Genomic DNA, 19,287 nt, shown 5'->3' on the forward strand with positions numbered 1-19,287 from the left:
AACATAAATCCAATCTTGTCATAATCAGAAACTTTCTAGTCCCTCTCAAAAACTCATTTACTTTGTTAAGTGCTTCTAAATCCAATATGGCACAAAGGCTTATAATACCCTATCCGGGTTAGACGCATTTTGGAATTCAGAATTTTTCACATTTTAGAAACGTATTATGGTAATATAGCAAATATTACAAATCTTCCCACTGTGGACACCCCAAAGTGAACAACACTTATGAATAGTACTACCAATACCCTCTCTGGTTTTGCTACCAGGTAAGTTCAAGTCAGTCAGATCTGTTACCAATTTCAGAAAAAACTTTGGGGTTTCAGAGCTTTTAGGAATCTAGGCATCATGGACTAGTTGTACTAACAAGAGTTCTGAAGCAAGAGGAACAGGGAATTCTGGCTCAGGACGGCTGAATTAGGAACATGCTTTCCTCCACGAATCCCAGGCCAAAAACTAGAACAATGAAATCCTTAGTAGTATTACAAGGCCACCAGAGGTACCACTGACAAACCAGAACATTGAAGAATTTCTCAGTATTGAAAGCAGGCAAAAACACATAGAACGCAAAAACCCACCAGGCTGAGAAATCCATACCCTTATTCTGGCAAAAGAGAAGACCCTGCCGCAGAGGTGAAACTTTGCATCAGAATTCCAGAATAGCCCCAGAGAAGAACTAGCAAGGTTTGGGAAAAGCAACACACCGCCATCGGTTGGCTGGGAAGTTAATTAAAGGACTGACATCTAGCCTCAACAGATCCAGGTTTTCAGAACAGTGGCTTCCTGTGCTCGCCCTCCACTATGGGGGTTCAACAGGAAACTCTCAAAGTCTCAATAAGGAGGGCAGTGTTTGGGTCACCAAGAGAGACTGGACACCTATGTGTTTTACACATAGGTCAAGCTATCCACACACCCTAAAAGAAAAATAGACTTTGAACTTGTGGATATAGAGGGATTCTCACTGGTGCTAACCAATACCATATTCATTCTTGAGCTGACTTGTTTATTAAAAAGAATCACAAAACATCAGTGAACACCAACACCACAAAAAGAAGCATCAAACTGGGTACCAGTAAAAATATGTATTCTGCCAACAGCTTTCTAAAAGCACAAGGTTTATAATCCTTGTATTTGATATGTAAGCAAATACGGTGGCTGTAGCTCACTTGGGAGGCAGCACAGTCCAATGGTTAAGAGCACAGGCCTCACAGGCTGCTCGGATGCGACTCTTACACACAACTTAAATTGATGACCTTGGAAAAGTCACCTGCCCTTTCAAACCGCAGTTTCCTCATCTGTAAAATTTCACAGAATTTTTGAGAAGATTAAATGACATAATACCTGTAGAGTCTTACCACAACGTCTGCTGCATTTTAAACTACTATTTAAAATTATGTATAATTTAAGCACTCAAAACTTTTCATTCATACGCTTCATTTTATTTTTTGTACGAATAGTTGTGAGCACTAATTAAGAAGGAAAGATTTCAGAACTGAAACAAAGCACATGGAAATAAACTTGCTCCAAAGATGTGTATTTCAAGTAACTGAGGTATGTCATTATATATAACAAAAATACAATAGCATTGTGTACTAGACAGGTTCAACTATGAAACAGTTTACCTATATTATAATGTGTTACACAGTATAAGATACAAGGCATTTCTTAAGCTACTAAAAATGGCAATCAATGCTAGGAAGGCAGGCAGGTCCAAAGGATACTAAATTAATCTGGGATAGAAGCTTCTTATTATCCATGAACTGGCTTCAAGAAAACGTCCATGGACATCTGTTAGACTGCTACAAGGGATTATGATCTCCAAATGGTTAAAGAATTTCTGCTCAAATGTCAGATGTCCTGCTAACAATTTAATTAGAAACTTCTGAGTTCCCATATAAAGCCTAGTTTTAGAAAGGTCAAGTACAATCTTATTTGTATGGCTACTTGCTTTCTTAAGACTCAGAGAACAAAGCAAGAAAGAAAATGTCCATGCCAACATGGAGATTATGATTTAAATAAAAAGCAAGAGTCTTTATAAAAGACAAAAAGTAGACTGGAGGCACCTGAGTGGCTCAGTCAAACATCCAAATCTTGATTTCAGCTTAGGTCACGATCTCACAGTTCCTGGGATCAAGCCCCACGTTGGGCTCAATGCTGACAGCGTAGAGCCTGCTTGGATTCTCTCCCTCTCTCTCTCTCTGTTCTCCCCCCACTCACGAGCATGCACTCTCTTTCCCTCTCTCAAAATAAATAAACTTAAAAACAAAAAAACATGAGAGGATTTCTGTTGAGAATATACTGGAAGGTCTCCAACTGGTACAATCTGGACAGTTCAGTGCAATACAGTATTTTAAGAAGTGGTAATATTTTAAAAATCAAACAAAAACACCATTGTAACAACATTCTTTTGCTTCTCCAAGATTTAATTACCTTACCTTAAATAATAAACCAAACTTGTCAACCATCCAAATTTTCTTTTGTGCCTCTTCTTCTGAGAGGCCATTTTCTACCATGGCCATAACGATGAGATTTGCAATTCCAAGAGCAGCCTGTCCAACAAAATATAAATTTTAAAATTAATGATGAGGGTAAGGCACAATGCTTGAGTTACTTTATATATGAGGATTATGTGTTACGAGGAATATTTGGTTTATTCTTCTCTAACAAACGACACAAAAGTTGATTTGCTATATATTCTCTCTAATCATATTAAAAAAAAATTTTTTTTAATGTTTTCTATTTTTGAGACAGAGAGAGACAGAGCATGAACGGGGGAGGGTTACAGAGAGAGGGAGACACAGAATCTGAAACAGGCTCCAGGCTCTGAGCGGTCAGCACAGAGCCCGACGCGGGGCTCGAACCCACAGACCGTGAGATCATGACCTGAGCCGAAGTCAGACACTTAACCGACCGAGCCACCCAGGCGCCCCTCTAATCATATTTTAAATGATCTACTTTATAATACAGATCTTCAATTCACACAAGATCTCAACAAAATGAAAAGTTCATTATGCCCCATTTGCCAATTCTAAAGGATGATGTTGATTTTAAACTCTAAAAGCTTACAAAAACTTACCTCTCCTGCTCCAAGAAATAAGATTTTGTGTTCTGAGAACGACTTCCCAATAACTTTTTGTGCTGCGAGAAGACCTGCTAAAGCTACTGCAGCCGTCCCTGTGCGGAAAAGAAAGATTTCTTAGAATAAAAAAGGGGCATGTTAAAAACCTTTAAAGAAAGTAGGGGGACAAAAACCTAAGGTTTTCTTTTTGCTTTACCTTGAATATCATCATTGAAGGTGCAATACTTTTCTCGATATTTTCTCAAGAATCTGAATGCATTATGATTTCCAAAGTCTTCAAACTGAATAAGTGTGTTCTGTCCATATCTAAAAAGAACAAAACCCATAATGGCTGTGTTGAAAATACCACCATTAGATAGCTTTTCTAATAGTCTTTATCATCCCATTTAAAAATAATGTATCCCTTAAATGGGCACCTGGCAATTTTCAGAGAGCCTGTGAAAAAGTGGAGTCGAAATGTAGAAATCTACTACTCATTCAGAAAAATTCATGAGGTGGACCTATGGGATAGTCACTGGCATAAACTATATCCAAGTGTTACCAAGCACATACAAGCATGAAATAACTTCCTAAAAAGAAAGGGATTTTACCTCTGAGTCTCATAAAGTATCTATTTGACACGTATATTCTCACTGTACTAGCAGGTAAACAGCAACACAGGAGAGTATATTAAGGAAGAGTTTATATTAAATAAGAAATTAAAAAATAATTTCTGGGGGTGCCTGGGTGGCTTGATCGGTTAAGCATCCGACTTCGGCTCAGGTCATGGTCTCACGGTCCGTGAGTTCGTGCCCCATGTCGGGCTCTGTGCTGACCGCTCAGAGCCTGGAGCCTGTTTCAGATTCTGTGTCTCCCTCTCTCTCTGCCCCTCCCCTGTTCATGCTCTGTCTCTCTCTGTCTCAAAAATAAATAAACGTTAAAAAAAAATAATTAAAAAAAAATAATTTCTGTACGAGTTCACTGGCATTCAAAAAAAAAAGACATCAATCATCTTGGTGAGGTGGGGTAAGGGAAGGCTTGAAGAGGCGAGGAGACTTCATTTGGGCCCTGAAAGAACAAAAAGTAAAGAAGTAGGAAGAAAAACAAAGTGTGTTTTGGTGAACCTGAATTGTCAACAATCAGGCTATATATTTCAGGGTTTATAGGAAAGAATAAGGAGAAGTTGGTTAAGGTAGGCTGGGGCCAGATAAGGGAGAATCCTAAATGCACAATCAGAGAATGGGACTTTGTTGTGTATCCAAGGTAAAATCACTGAAGGCCGCAGGGAAGGGAAGACCCCTGTTAGGAAGGACAGACGTGCCAGTGACGTGTAACACACACTGGTGTGCAGAGAAGCAGGAAGCAGCCAGGAGGCTACTATGGTATAAGGACAAGAGAATCTGAAGGAAAAACCACGGGAAGTTAAAGGGACAATTTTAAGACATCAGAATGAGCAAAAAAGAACTTGATAAGGGCCACCTGGGAAGTCAGGGAAACGCCATTAAAATGCCAAAGCAATCTGGATGACTATGAAGGTACTATTTATTGTCCAAGGTAGGGAAGTGAGGAGACGGGGAGGAGGTGGCAATTTCCGGGCAGATGAAACGTTTAGTTTTAGATATGTCAACTTTGACTAGGGAAAGGCATTAATTTTTAGTATCTTCTATGTACTAGCAATTTAAAAGGTAGGGCAGGGCTAGTATCATAAAGAGTTTGAACTTTACCCCAAAACAACAGGAAACTACTGAGAGATTTCAAGCAAAAGAATGACATGATGAAGTGCACATTTTTAAAAGATTAGCAGAGGGAGCCTGGGTGGCTCAGTCAGTTAAGCGGCCGACTTCGGCTCAGGTTATGATCTCCACACTGGTGGGTTCGGGTCCCACGTTGGGCCCTGAGCTGACAGCTCGGAGCCTGGAGCCTGCTTCAGATTCTGTGTCTCCCTCTCTCTCTGCCCCTCCCCTCCTTGTACTCTGTCTTTCTCTCTCTCAAAAATTAAAAAAAAAAAAAAAAAAAAATTAAAAAAATAATAATAAAAGAGTAGCAGAGAGATAAGGTGGAGATGAAATGGAGAGGAGAGAAACTGAAAGAAGGTTTAGAAGCCTCCCAGAGAGAGATGAGGATGTGCAGAAAGGCTGTGGCAATGGAAAAGAGGAGACGTATCTCTGAGGCATTTACGTGGTAGTACCACCTGGGTCTGAGGACCGACAGACACTATAGAGGGTTGATGGAGAAGGAGGGAAGAGTCAAAGATAAGAGCAAAAGCAAAGTTTTGGCCAGAGGGTAAATGTTGCTGCCATTAATAGAAGCTGGCTAAAGAGAAGACAGGCAGCTTGCTAAGGGAAGGAGTGGTTTTGGACACAAATATGAAGTAGCAACAAAATGTCTAGATGGGATGTTAGAAATGCAGGCCTCAGAGAGAGGTGGGACTAGAGGTAAGTTCAGGAGTCACATGCCTGAAGGTCATGGCTTACCTGACTGAAAGAGAAAAGAACTATGAATGTATCCCCACTTAGTAGAAGAGAGCAAGAAGAACCAGTACAGATGACAAAAGACAGAAAGAGGTGGGAGAAAGACCAAGTTAGGAAAGCCTTTCAGTAATCGAGAGAAGAGAGAATTTCAAAGATGAAGGAGTAGAAAACCTGGTCAGATGCTGCAGAGGTGGAGAGACAGGAGGAGCAATGGTCAGCAAACTTATTATTCTTTTTTCAATGTTTATTTATTTGAGAGGGAAAGAGAGGGAGAGAGAGAGCGCAAGTAGGGGAGGGTCAGAGAGAGAGGCAGACAGAAGATCTGACAGCAGAGAGCCAGATGCTGGGCCCGAACTCATGAACCATGAGATCAGGACTTGAGCTGAAGTCAAGTGCTTAACGGACTGAGCCACCCAGGAGCCCCAATTATCAGCAAATTATTTAAAAAAATTTTTTAACATTTATTTATTTTTGAGAGACAGAGAGAATGAGCAGGGTTGGGGCAGAGAGAGAGGGAGACACAGAATCCGAAGCAGGCTCCAGGTTCTGAGTTGTCAGCACAGAGCCCGACCCAGGGCTCGAACTTGTCAACCACGAGATCATGACCTGAGCTGAAGTCTGATGCTCAACTGGCTGAGCCACCCGCGCCCCAGATCAGCAAGTTTAAAACACAAAAGCTGCACGAGAGTCCCAGGAACGGTGCAAGTGAGCCCGGAGGCCAAGGGGTGGGAGAACTGGACAGGAGGGTCTGGCAGAAGCAGGGAATACAGACTTCCTACAGCAGGTCTGATAACTCAGGAAAGCAAGGCAGAGTATAAAGGGTGTCACCAGCATCAGAATCTAAGCAGGCAGAACAGAACCCAAATTCTCAAATATTTAATCTCCTTGTACCCATCTTCAAAAGAGATAAAGGAAAAGAAAACTGTGGTTCCTTTCTTTTATTAATTAAAGATTCTTCCATTTACTCAACCTTTTACAAAATACCTGTCAGTAATGGCTTTCATAAACTCATCAATCAGGTCATCATAGCGCTGTGATCGATCTCTTTTCTGATATAAGCCCATGTAAAATGGATCTTTTAAGAGTGCCTACAAAATAGACCAAATGTAAAAATAAAATCATTTTGTTACGTCACCAGTTTAAACATACTCTATAAAGCAAAAATTGCAAAATAAAAAAATTACTATTGTAATTTTTAAAAATTCATTACATTTTCTTCAAGAATCTCTTAATAGGCTTAATTTACTGTTATCTGTATAAATATCAAAAGCACAGTTCAAGACAGACTAGCTTTAATCACAACATTTTCCCATCTTATATTATCTTCAAAAGAAGAATATAATAAAACTTTTGTTTTTTAAATATGAGAGAAAGATCAAAGGGGAAAAATTGTTTTACTCACTGGATTATCAGTTCCTACATCAATACACACAGGCAGGCATCTATCAGGCCGTATTCCAGCACAAGCTGTATACAAACAGAGTTTTCCTACTGGGATCCCCATTCCATACACACCCAGATCTCCAAGACCCAGAATTCTTTCTCCATCAGTCACCACAACGGCCTTAATTACAAAAAATACATATAAATTAAAAGTTGCCAAAAATGGGGTACTAAAGCATTTGAAAAAAAGAGTCTCTTCGTATATTTTCACTCTTTTAAAAACAAAATTGTTTCTTGATTAACTTCCAACATAAACCAACCAAGCATACTTAAATCTGTAGGACTTTAGAATCTAGGTATAAAAATGAGAATGAACTAGGTCTGATTTTCCTCTGTCTTTGGTTTAGGAACAGAATGCTTCTGACTGGAGAGTCAACTTATATATCTTCACAAAGACTAAACCAGGGACAGGCAGGCAAACTTCGGACAGAGATTAACCAGAAGAGAAAATCAAGTTTAGAAATGAATATGCTACTCCCACATAATAACGTAGGCCAAACAAGAAAAACCTTAGCAACAGTGTGTGGGGGCTGAGGGGAGATCTAGAATACAAAATATACCTACCAAGTTTTAAGATGATACTGTGAGTAATTATCTAACCAAATTTTTTCTAGATTACTACAACTAATAATTATTCATTAAAGATTATTTTGGTGAGGAAGACATGTTATAAAGACAAGTAAGGTTACTGCCTATAATAAGCACTAAAGCCTACCAAAAGATCTTAATACGTCATCAGATTTTGTTTTATGAAAGACAGCCAGACTGATGAAAATTTATATCTATTACAATTGAAACTCAAAGAGTTTTATATTTGCTACGGATCTAAATCTACCTGGGATTTAGAAGAAAAAAGGCGTAGTAAATCCTCTCACCACCCACCAAAATGAAAGTTTTTTATGGCATTTAAGGTATTTTCTCTACCGGCAATAACATGAATTGAAACAGAAAAGGAATAAAAAGAAGGCAAGAAACACCAGTGGTAGTGACAGGTTCACAGCGTGAACTAGTTCCAATTTCTTTCCCAGGGTAAACTCCGTACTGGTCACCCATTTTGTAAGTATTACTATCCTGATCTCCTCAGGGCACTAAATCTGCATGTATGTAAATGCAAAGTAAATCAGAGCAACAATGAAAACTGTTCTTGGAAATTCAGAGATAACTTACAAAGAAAGAAAATACATTGTGAAGAGGAAGGTTGTGCTATTAGTACCTTAACATGATTTTCTGGCCAGTTATCCACAATTGATCTAACATGACCTCTGTCTGAGATTGAAATAAATAATCCCCTGCAACAGAACAAAAACACCTTTGCATTTCACAACAGTTTTTTGCTTTCTACTAAGTTTTTGTTCATAATTGGAATATTTAGATATTGTAATAACACATCAAGACACAGTATCATTTCCAAGCAGATTTTGCTAAATCACACTGGATTATTTTCAAACATTTTCAACTATTTCAAACTGTAATTGCATTGCTCACATGGTAGCTGCAACAAAGATGATTATTATACAATTGATGGTGTTACCCAAGAAGGAATGTTTCCACATCTCATGTTCAAATAAACTCCAGACACCTCCAGAAAAAGGCAGTACAAAAATAAACCACTAATGCAGGAGAGCATAATAAAGCTACATACACTCTGATTCAAACTCACTAAAACTGAAAATTTGAAATATGAAGCAGCAGGAAGGGAGAGAAGAAAACTACAGTAAATAACTTCACACAAAAGAGGATGTCCTTGAAGCATTAAGAAAAAGTGAAAAGTTATTTTAAACACACAGCGTATTGTTATCCAATTGAGATAAATAATCCAGATTTTTAAAAAGGAAGAGAGGTAGGGAGAAGGGGATGGGGGAGAAACACAGGTTGTAGAAAATGAGTCAGGCAGATGTGAGGGTCAACAGGTCCCCAGTGCCTTCAAACTGGTTCTTACACTTAACTTTCTCATTGGTACCTATCTCAGCTTTGGCATTACTATCCCATCTCAAATCAGTTTAAACAGTTTCTCAACTACAGCTGCTTAACAGAGTTGTCTGATGAACTTTTTAAAAAAATGCCAGGGGTCCCACCTCCAGAGATCCTGATTTAACTGGCCTGGAGTTTAGGTCAATTAAACAACCAAGATTTACTGATGATCTTCAATGCAAAAACAAAAAACAAAAAAACACCCCTGCAGCACTATACTGCATAATGGACACACAGTACCTGTCCTCACCCAAAAACCATGCTCTTTATGCTTCGAGTCCGTTCTGAGTGCTGGGTACACATCAGAACCACAGCAAGAGCTTTTATGAAATACCTACACAGAGGCCCAACTCCAGATTGAATGAATCAGAATCTCTAGGGTGGGGCCTAGGCATCAGTATTTTTTAACTTTATCTTAATCCTTTAATCTGGATTGAGAAACACTATTCTAAATGAAAAAGAAATGTAAAAGAGCTGAACAGCTGGGTTAACATAAGAAATGCTTAAGACTTGGGGCTCCTAGATGGCTCAGTCAGTTAAGCGTCTGACTTCGGCTCGAGTCATGATCTCACGGTTTGTGAGTTTGAGCCCTGCGTCGGGCTCTGTGCTGACGGCTCAGACTGGAGCCTGCTTCGGATTCTGTGTCTCCCTCTCTCTCTATCCCTCCCTGACTAGTGCTCTGTCTCTCTCGGTCTCTCAAAAATAATAAATGTAAAAAGAAAAAGAAAAAAAAGAAATGCTTAAGACTCATTAACTGATGGCAGCACATAGGACAGAACAAGACAATGCTTGTTCTCCAAGGGTCTTCCAGGGAATACATGCAGCACCATCGCCAACCACGGTCATTAAAATCCAGACCTCCAGACCTTTCTCTTTGTCAGCAGAATCTTGGGAACGGGAAGGAGAGGAAGGTTGGCATGGATCAACATTTTAAGTCCCACAGGTGTTCTGTATGCACATTAAGGTCTGAATGCCACTAGGCTAGATGAGGGGAGAGTGAAGGTCAATGCTATCCTGCACTGTCTGAATTTGTACATTTGTATCAACGTGTAAGCAGGACATGGGAAAGGTGTGAGGACTGAAGAAAAGGACAGGTTAGAGGAACATGACAAGAAAACACAAATTAATCAAAAATTTGTAAAGAATTGTCCCATCAGTTCCTCATCTGACCTTCTCAGCTGCTCTCTGAGAGGTGCTAGGATCCCTATTTCATATGAAAACAGATTCAGAAGGAGAAAGTGACTTATTCAAAGACTTAAGTAGATGCCCATTCCAGGACTCTTTCTACTTAAAATAGCTGAGGTGCCAGAACTATTTGAAATTAAAATTCGTACAAATTCTAAAAGAAAAAACAAACAACACAAATTAAAAAAAAAAAGAGAGAGAGAGAGAAAGAATCTCTTAATTTGGGCAGATCATCAAAATGATATTCATGATAATTCTGGAGAATCTGCCATGAAAATTAAGATTACATCCCCCCTTTTTTGGTACAGAAATGCACAGTTCTAACAACCAAAATAAGTTGCAGAAGGTTAGGAATGAATGTTGCTATTTCTACAAAAACAAAAGGTATCAACATGCTGGATTTTTATTAATCCCTTTTTGTCCAAATTAAGCTTTTGTGAGGTGGGAAGGTGGTTGACCTGAGACTGCATATATAAAAGAGAAATGTAAGAGGGGTTAGGGGGTGCAATTTTCCCTATACAATAATCTTTGCAAATATAGTTTTAAAAATAAGCCTTACTTAGGTCTTCTAAAGATGTGTCCATATTGGGAGCAGGCAAGACCAACTGTTGGTGTGTATACAATTGGCATCAGACTTTCGATATCATCTTGCAGAATTCTATAAAACAATTTTTCATTTCTTTCCTGTATTCCCATTATGTAGATGTATCTGAAATTAAGCACAGTAAATAATGTCTACATCAGTCAGCATTTATACTTAGAGTTCTGGCCTTTGAAAGTCATACGCAAACATCAAAAACTGAGGACTCCCTTCCTTGCCAGAAAACAAAACCCTGAATTATCACTGTTTAACACCCAGGACAAAGATTAACAAAAGTAAAAATGCACTTAAATTATAGATGCTGATGATGACAAAGGAGAAGAGGAGGAGGAGAACAGCAGAAACAACAGCTAACATTTACTGAACCCTTACTGAGAGTCAGGCTCTATACCAGGAACTAGAAATGCAAAGACTATCCTTATGGAACTAATGTTCAAAGTGACTAACATGTAAATACGGAAGCAAAATAAAGTGGCATTCATTCAAATATTTACTAAATACTATGTGCCAGGCACTATTTTGGACTCCCAGGATGTAAGAAGTGACCTCTGTCCTTGTAGAGTTATAATCCAATAGGCTTAATGGCATTATCAGGTCTATATAAAGCATAGAGGTAGCATAAAGGCAATGGTCAACTCATATACACATATAAACAATGGCTTTTCAAGAATAAAGTTTAGAAAACTGGAAAATGTTGGCTTGAAAAAAAAAAAAAAACAGTGATGGGGCATCTCGCTCAGTCAGAAGAGCATGCAACTCTTGATCTTGGGGTCATGAATCTGAGCCCCATGTTGGGTGTAGAGATTACTATAAAAAATAAACTTAAAAATATTAAGTCGTAGATGCTTTTATTATTAAAAAAAAAAACAGTGGTCACCCTGAATTAAATATGTGTAAAACAGATGCATTACTTTTTACTCAAACTTGTTTCTCTTCCTGTTATCACCTGACCAAATGGGAATCCAAGATCCCATTCTTGATTTCTCCCTCTCTCACTCTACCTTACCCTAGTCTAATAAAGCAACAGCCCTACAGAGTCCACCTACTAAATAATTTTCAAATATATCTATTTCCCCCTCTCCACCCTCACCCCATCCAAGCTAGCATCATTTCTCACCTGGGCTACCTCAAGAACTTTCTTAACTAGTCTGTATACACACGGTTTTGCTCCCCTGCTCCAATCTAGTCTTCTCTCAAAAAAATAACTCTTATTATTTCTATTCTCTTTGAATGCTTTCCAAACACCCATTAAATAGGCTAATGCTTCTAAACTAGTTAGCAACACCTGCGCCTACTTTCCAGCCACATGTTCATACTGAACTTACTTCAGTTTCTCAAATACACCCATGTCTTACCTTGGTGTTGCTACATACAACGCAACTTCTGAACACCCCCTATGCATGCATAGTCCCTACTTACTCTCCCCGAATGCAGCTCAGGTGGCACTCTCTCCCTTGGTGCCCGTTCCCCTCCCCCACCACACAGACACAGATTTTCCTCTTTTCAGATCCCTTAATACCCTACTCCCTCCTCTGCAACTCTCACTCTACTTGCTGACTCTGTCTTCCCTCCAGCCTGGATGGTATCATGAGTTAGGGACTACTGCTTTATATACCTCTGTATCTCCAGTAACTAGCAAAGTAAGTGGAATATAACTGGTGTGCAAATATTTGGTGAATAATCAGGGAGAAGTGATTCTATTTAGAAGAGGAATAGTATTTTCTATGCAGCTACCACAGGCAGAAATAATACCAATAGGTAGAAGTTAAAGGGAAGGAGATTGCTCCTCAGTCCAGGGGAGAAAACAGACAAGACTGAGTAGCTCTGTGAAACAGACAGCAGAGACCTATCAGGCACTTGTGATTCACTTTCACCTCCATCTAAGTTTGGTCCCTCCTCTGAGTGCTCCATGCTGGATCTTGTCCTCACCTAGGACTACTACAGCTCAGAAATTCTGATTACCACTAAGGCAACCCTCTCCCCTGTGGCTAGCTATCCATTGCCCCCACTTCCCAGTTCTTTGAGAGATCTCTGGCTCCTGGATCCCTCTGTTTTCTCCCGCTCTATTAGCTCCTCCCTGGCTCCTCTTCTTTCCCCACTCTGGATCCCATGATCAAGCCTCTCACTCTGAACAAATCTTCACCATTTTGGAACACCCCTGTACCTTTATCACTGCACTCCCCTTCCACAGTGTCTGTCTTTTCCAGCCATGGACTCCCTGAAGGAAAGGGTGGAATTTCTCATTACTGTAGTTCTAGAGCTTAAAACAATGCCTGACACATAACAGCCCTGAATGAATACTAGCTGAATAAATTAATGTAGCATCTTTGCCAGCCCAGCAAACCCCAAACCTGAATTAAGTTAAATTTCACCTTTTCCATGTAAAAATAACATTGCTGGGCAGAATGACATCAATACAAACAAGATTAAGCCACTAAGTCTTCAGGGCTTTCCCATCCCTTTAATCTGTCCTTGTTCAGCTACACTCTTTGGCTAAATGGCTATTCTAAACATTTATCACTTTCCTCACCAACTCTATTCAACCTTGGCCCTTTTAAATCTTAGCCACAACCTCCATATTTGACATCATAGAGAAAATCAAGGTCAACAAGGCAGGATGAGATCTCACAACCTCTGCCCTACCACCTGCATAGCTTATCCGTACTGTACCTGTATTTATCTTTGCTCTTGCCCCAGAAAATGACCTGTTCTTTTTTCTTGTCCAAGGCCAGCCTCTACCTCTGCCCTCGACCCTACACCCTCTACCTCTGCACTCAACCCACTGTTCTCTCTTTGTACTTGACCCTATTCCCTCTACCTCTGTACTTTTCTTGTGCAAGGTCAGCCTCCACCTCTGTCCTCGACCTTATGCCTTCTACCTCTGCACTCAGTCCCGTGCTCTCCATCTTTGCACTTGACTCTATGCCCCTTTCAGTTCTCTGGGATCTTGTTCTATCAATTACCCTTTCTTCTGGGCTCATTCCTCACAACGTGAACACCTTCAACTTCCTTCTAGCTTGAAATATACCTCCTTAACCCCAAGTCCTGCTTTACTTACTGGTGAGAAACCACTCTCACCAGTCATCAAACAATAATCTCCTGTACTTAACAAACCCAGAAGATATTTTTAATTCTGCATTCAGACTGATCCCTCTACCCATAATATTTTGCCCTTCTTTCTCATTTTGCCTGCCACGTGTAATATACTGTTTAAAACACAGCTCAGGAATCACTTCCTCCAGAAAACTTTAATGGATTCCCCAAATCCGGCTAGGAGTCCCTATTTTGTGCTTTCAGAATGTTCTCTGCATGTACCTTTTTCTCACTGTCCTGCACACAGTAGTATAGAGTACTATGACCGTCACAGTATAATATCTATTGATGAGCTCCTAGAAGGCAGGGCTGTGTATTACTGGGGTGACAATACATTCTAGTTTTCCTGGGACAGTTTCAGTTACTCCTCTTTTTCACTCCTCTGGATTGGATGATATATTATATGGTCACCTACCTTTTACCTACTTTACACTCTCAGTGGCCAGTACAGTGGCAAACACAAAGTAGATGATTAATAAAAGTTGTTGAATAGAAAGGATACAAGTCAGATAATAGCTTTTGTTTCTAACATTCCATTCAAGTCTGAAATGCTCTGTGATTTTAAGCTTAAAAATAGATTTCTGCTAACTTTTACAATAGCAAACACAAACATTCAGTGAAATAAAGGAAACATAATCATTATAAAAATAATAGTTGGGGCGCCTGGGTGGCTCAGTCGGTTAAGTGTCCGACTTCGGCTCAGGTCATGATCTCGCGGTCCGTGAGTTCGAGCCCTGCGTCGGGCTCTGTGCTGACCGCTCAGAGCCTGGAGCCTGCTTTGGATTCTGTGTCTCCCTCTCTCTCTGCCCCTCCCCTGTTCATGCTCTGTCTCTCTCTGTCTCAAAAATAAATAAACGTTAAAAAAAAATTTTTTTAAATAAAAAAATAAAAAAATAATAGTTAACTGACTAAAATGCAAACTTCATCTTGAGACTACATACCATAATGCTCCCAATTTTTGATCAGGACATCAATAAAAAAACCAAACATCTGAGGCACCTGGGTGGCTCAGTCAGTTAAGCATCCAACTTTGGCTCAGGTCATGATCTCACAGTTCGTGGGTTTGAGCCCCGCATCAGGCTCAGCACTGATGGTGTGGAACCTGCTTGGGATTCTCGCTCTCTCCTAGCTTTCTGCCCCTTCCCCACTTGTGCTTTCTCTCATAATAAAATAAACTTAAAACAATTATCTCCTTTAAAAAAAAAAAAAACGAAACATCTAATCAACTCTTACTTTTCCAAAGGACTATTCATTTTTTTCAAGTTTTTATGAAATCGTAAAGCTTGAATATCTTGTGTCTCTATTTTGGGAGGCAGAAGTCCTTGGAGACCAAGCATTTGTCGTTCTTGTAATGTAAACGCCATTCCCTACAAAGGAGAAAAGGATTAAAAATTTTTGCTTACTGAGGTTGCAACGGTGCTATCTATCCAACAAAATGTAATTTCAATGTAAGTTTTTAAAAAATAAGTAAGATACCATTTTGCCCAGACTGTCATAAGTATTTAAGATTGATCATCTCTAGTATCAGTGAGGGTGTGGTAAAAGAGTTATTCTCACATACCATTGCTAGAAATGTAAACAGGTTTAAGCTTTTTAGAAGACAACTTAAAAACATTCTTAAATTTTAATGCACATACTCTACAAGAGAGCAATTCTACTTCTAGACAGCCATCATAGAGAAATAGTCATACATAAAGAGGCATATAAAAAAGATTCGTTATAGTACTGTTTCTAGTTCTCTTGACTATTACAAACTAACTAAAAGCCCATGAATTATGGAACAGTTAAGGAACCTATGGTATTTCCTGGTATGGAAAACACAGATCTCCAATTATGTAGTACAAGTATCTCCCAGACCCATAGTTAAGAAAAAAAAAAGAGCAAGTTTCAAATCAAACACATTTACTGTTAACTGTTATATTCAGAAACCCCCCATAAAATAAATCATATACACAGATCCACACATACATTAGAAATGAAATTAACAGAATATAGCTTAAAAGAACACAAACCAAACTGATAACAGAAGCTCCTTCCACTAGAAAGCAGTGAGGCTGAGTTGACAAAGAGCAAGCAGGGAATGATACTTAGGAAAAAATTAACCTATGTCATATGAAAATCTTTTTCAATTTCTGATATTCAGCTGTGTGTTAACTTCTTTTTATCAAAGTGATGTCTGTAAAAACGCCAGAGAAAGGACTTCCAAAAATCTTTTCATCCATAAAAGCAACAAGAATACTGGCCAAATGACCAGAATAAACTTTTTCAGAATTCTGGAAACTAACCAAAGGCCTCAGCAATCAGGGAACATTATATTCAAGAGAAGCAGCTGAATTTTCATAAGAAAAGCAGGATTCATGACATTTTTATTTGCCTTATTCCTATGTTTCCCTTCCCAGCTCCACAGAAGCCTAGAAAACAGCAATCACTATGAAATAATCGCTTTGAAAAATAGAGTCTAGCGGTTGGAGATTTTTCTACAGCCCCATCCCCAGGAAAGCTGCCATTATTTCAGTGGAAGACCCCACTTGCAAATCTGTCTTTATTTAACCTTATATGGAGCTCACCCAGTGTGAACAGCTTTTTCTCCAGAAGAGTGTCCTGAAAACAATCTGAGGCAATTATTTAACATGGCGGCTGCCTAAGGCAGTAGATAACAGCTGAGGAAACAACAGGCTAACCAAAAAACTGAAAAGGAGAAGCTGAAGAACAAAATGTCCATGGGGTGGGAGTGGGGGCAGTGGTTGAAAAGCTTGACATATTCATAAGAATCTAGAAGGTCATCATGCACAAACTGTAGGCAAGTCCAAGAAAGATCTGAGAAGGCCCTTAGCTCCCATCTCTGGCTAACCTGGAGGCTCCATGTAAGCAGGAAATAAAGGCTAATGTGTAGTTGTAACCTGCCTGAACACTAAAGACACACTCCAACATGTACACTGAGCCCTTAGGTATTTAAGTCTCTGTCTAATCATTAGTTGACTACTTAGCTAATGATGCAGACTTTAGTGGGCCTAACAAACAAGAATAAGGACTTTAAAGAAGTAGTTCAATTATATTTCACATGCAGAAAAAAAATTAGTTCAGAAATGTCACTAAATAGACAACAGCAACATAACAAGCCCTGGGAGGAATATCTGGTTTCCAGAGCAGCCACATTCTTTAATATGTCCAGTTTTCAACAAAAATTATAAGGCATACACAAAGACAAAGTCTGGCTCATACACAGGAAAAAGGGTACCTAATAGAAACTGTCCCTGAGGAAGCTCAAACATTGTACTAATTAAACAAAGACTCTAGTTATTTTGAATATATTCAAAGAACTAAAGGACACCACATCTAAAGAAGTAAAGGGAAGTAAGAGAATGATACCTCACTAACTACAGAATATCACTGAAAAAATAGAAACTATAAAAAAGAACCAAACATAGATGTTCTGGAATTGGAAGTACAGTAACTAAAATAAAGTTCAGAGGGGTTAAGCAGCAGATTTGAGCAGGTGGAAGAAAGAATCAGCAAACTTAAAGATAAGTCAATTGAGATTCTCCAGTTGAGAAACAGAAAGAAAAATCAATGAGTAAATATGAACAGAGCTTCAGAGACTGGTGGGACACTATTAAGTGTGCCAACATATGCATAACAGGAGTCCCAGAAGGCAAGGAAAGAAAAGGACAAAAGGATATTTGAAGAAATAATGGCCAAACGCTTCTCAAATTTGATGAGAAACACGAACCCTAGAAGAAACACATATCCTAGAAACTCAACAGCTCCAATCAGAAAAAACGCAAAGAGATCGATACCTAGCCACACATATTCAAACTGTTGAAAGACAAGGACAAAAGAAGAAACTTGAAAGCACAGAGAAGTGACTCATCATGTACAGGGGATCCTTAAAAAGAGGAACAGCTAATTTCTTATCAGAATCCACAGAGGCCATAAGGCAGTAGGATGACATATTCAAAGTGCTGGAAGAAAAAATACAAAACAAAAACGTGTCAACCAAGAATTTCTAAGTCTTTACAAAATTATCCAAAACTGAAGGAAAAATTAAGATATTTTCAAATAAAAATAGAGAACTCATTGCTAGCAGGCCTGTCTCACAAGAAATACCAAAGACAGTCCTTTAAGCTAAAATGAAGACACTAGACAGTAACTTAAATCTACTTGAAGAAATAAAGAACATGGGTAAGATAATCATACAGGTAAATATAAAAGTCAACATAGGGGCTCCTGGGTGGCTCAGTCAGTTGACCATCCAACTCTTGATTTCGGTTCAGGTCCTGATCTCATGGTCGTGGGACTGAGCCCCACACTGGGCTCTGCACTGAACTTGGAGCCTGCTTAGGACACTCTGTCTCTCTCCCTCTCTGCCCCTCTTCCTCGTGCTCTCTAAAATAAAATTTTAAAAATGTTTTAAAAAAAGAAATAAATATAAATCTGTATTGATGATCACACAATGCATAAGCACATGCTTTGGATGACAAACCAGCACTGAAGGAAAGGACAGAACTATACAGCAACAGCTTTTGTGTACTATTAAAGTTAAGTTGGAATCAAACTGAACTAAGTTGTTATAAAGATGATAATTGTGATCCCCAGGGCAAACCACTAAGAAAACAACTCAGGAAAAGGCAGTAGAAGAAATGACAAGGGAATTAGATTGGTATACTTGAAAATATCAATTTACCACAAAGGAAGGGAACAATGGCAGAACAGAGGGACAAAAAAGACATTTAGAAAACAAATAGCAAAATGGCAGACTAAACTGTATCTTATCAACCATTAGATAATGTAAATGTATTAAAATCTACAATAAAAAGGCAGGGATTGGCAACTTTATGCTGTCTATAGCAAAAATACAATTAGGTAGAAAGTAAAAAGATAGAACACGATATACCACGTAAACAATAACCCAAACAGATTTTGAAATAAACACTGTTACTAGAGAAGGACATTTTATTATGACAAAAGGGTCAATCCATTAAGAAGATATAACAATTACAAACATATATACATTTGTAAAAGAGGTTCAGAATACTTGAAGGAAAAACTGACAGGATCCAAGGAAGAAAGACAAGTTGGAGACTTTAATACCTCGCTTCCAATAATGGAGAAAACACCTACACAGAAAATCGGCCAAGAAAATATAAGACCTGAATAACACTATAAAGCAACTAGACCTGACAGACATGTATGGAACCCTCCACACAACAGCAGCAAGATAAACATTCTTCAAAACAAGTGCACATGGAATATTCTCCAGGACTGTATGTTAAACTATAATTATAAGTCTCCATAAATTTTAAAGGATTTATGAAATCATCCAAAGTCTGATCTCCAACCATAATGCAATGAGATTAAAAATCAATAATAAAAGGAAATTTGGGGAATTCACAAATATTTGGATTTTAAACAACAAACTCATAAATGACTAACTGATCAAAGAAGAAATCACAAAGGAAATTAGA

At 38.8% G+C, this 19,287-nt stretch overlaps 1 protein-coding gene across 4 annotated transcripts in view; it reads right to left on the reverse strand.

Moving 5' to 3' along the window:
* The window catches only part of ME2 (malic enzyme 2), a 58,888-nt gene that overhangs the window by 26,275 nt on the left and 13,326 nt on the right, over positions 1-19,287 (reverse strand). For all 4 annotated transcript variants that reach the window (XM_049620000.1, XM_049619996.1, XM_049619998.1 and 1 more), the window contains exons 3-10: positions 15,056-15,189; positions 10,688-10,837; positions 8,186-8,261; positions 6,932-7,093; positions 6,514-6,617; positions 3,276-3,385; positions 3,077-3,174; positions 2,436-2,549 (exon numbers count right to left, since the gene is read on the reverse strand). In XM_049620000.1, coding sequence (XP_049475957.1) covers positions 2,436-2,549; positions 3,077-3,174; positions 3,276-3,385; positions 6,514-6,617; positions 6,932-7,093; positions 8,186-8,261; positions 10,688-10,837; positions 15,056-15,189 — 948 coding nt within the window. The remainder of the gene's footprint in view (positions 1-2,435; positions 2,550-3,076; positions 3,175-3,275; positions 3,386-6,513; positions 6,618-6,931; positions 7,094-8,185; positions 8,262-10,687; positions 10,838-15,055; positions 15,190-19,287) is intronic.

This window comes from Panthera uncia, assembly GCF_023721935.1.
Source record: "Panthera uncia isolate 11264 chromosome D3 unlocalized genomic scaffold, Puncia_PCG_1.0 HiC_scaffold_8, whole genome shotgun sequence".
Classification (NCBI taxonomy): Eukaryota; Metazoa; Chordata; class Mammalia; order Carnivora; family Felidae; genus Panthera; species Panthera uncia.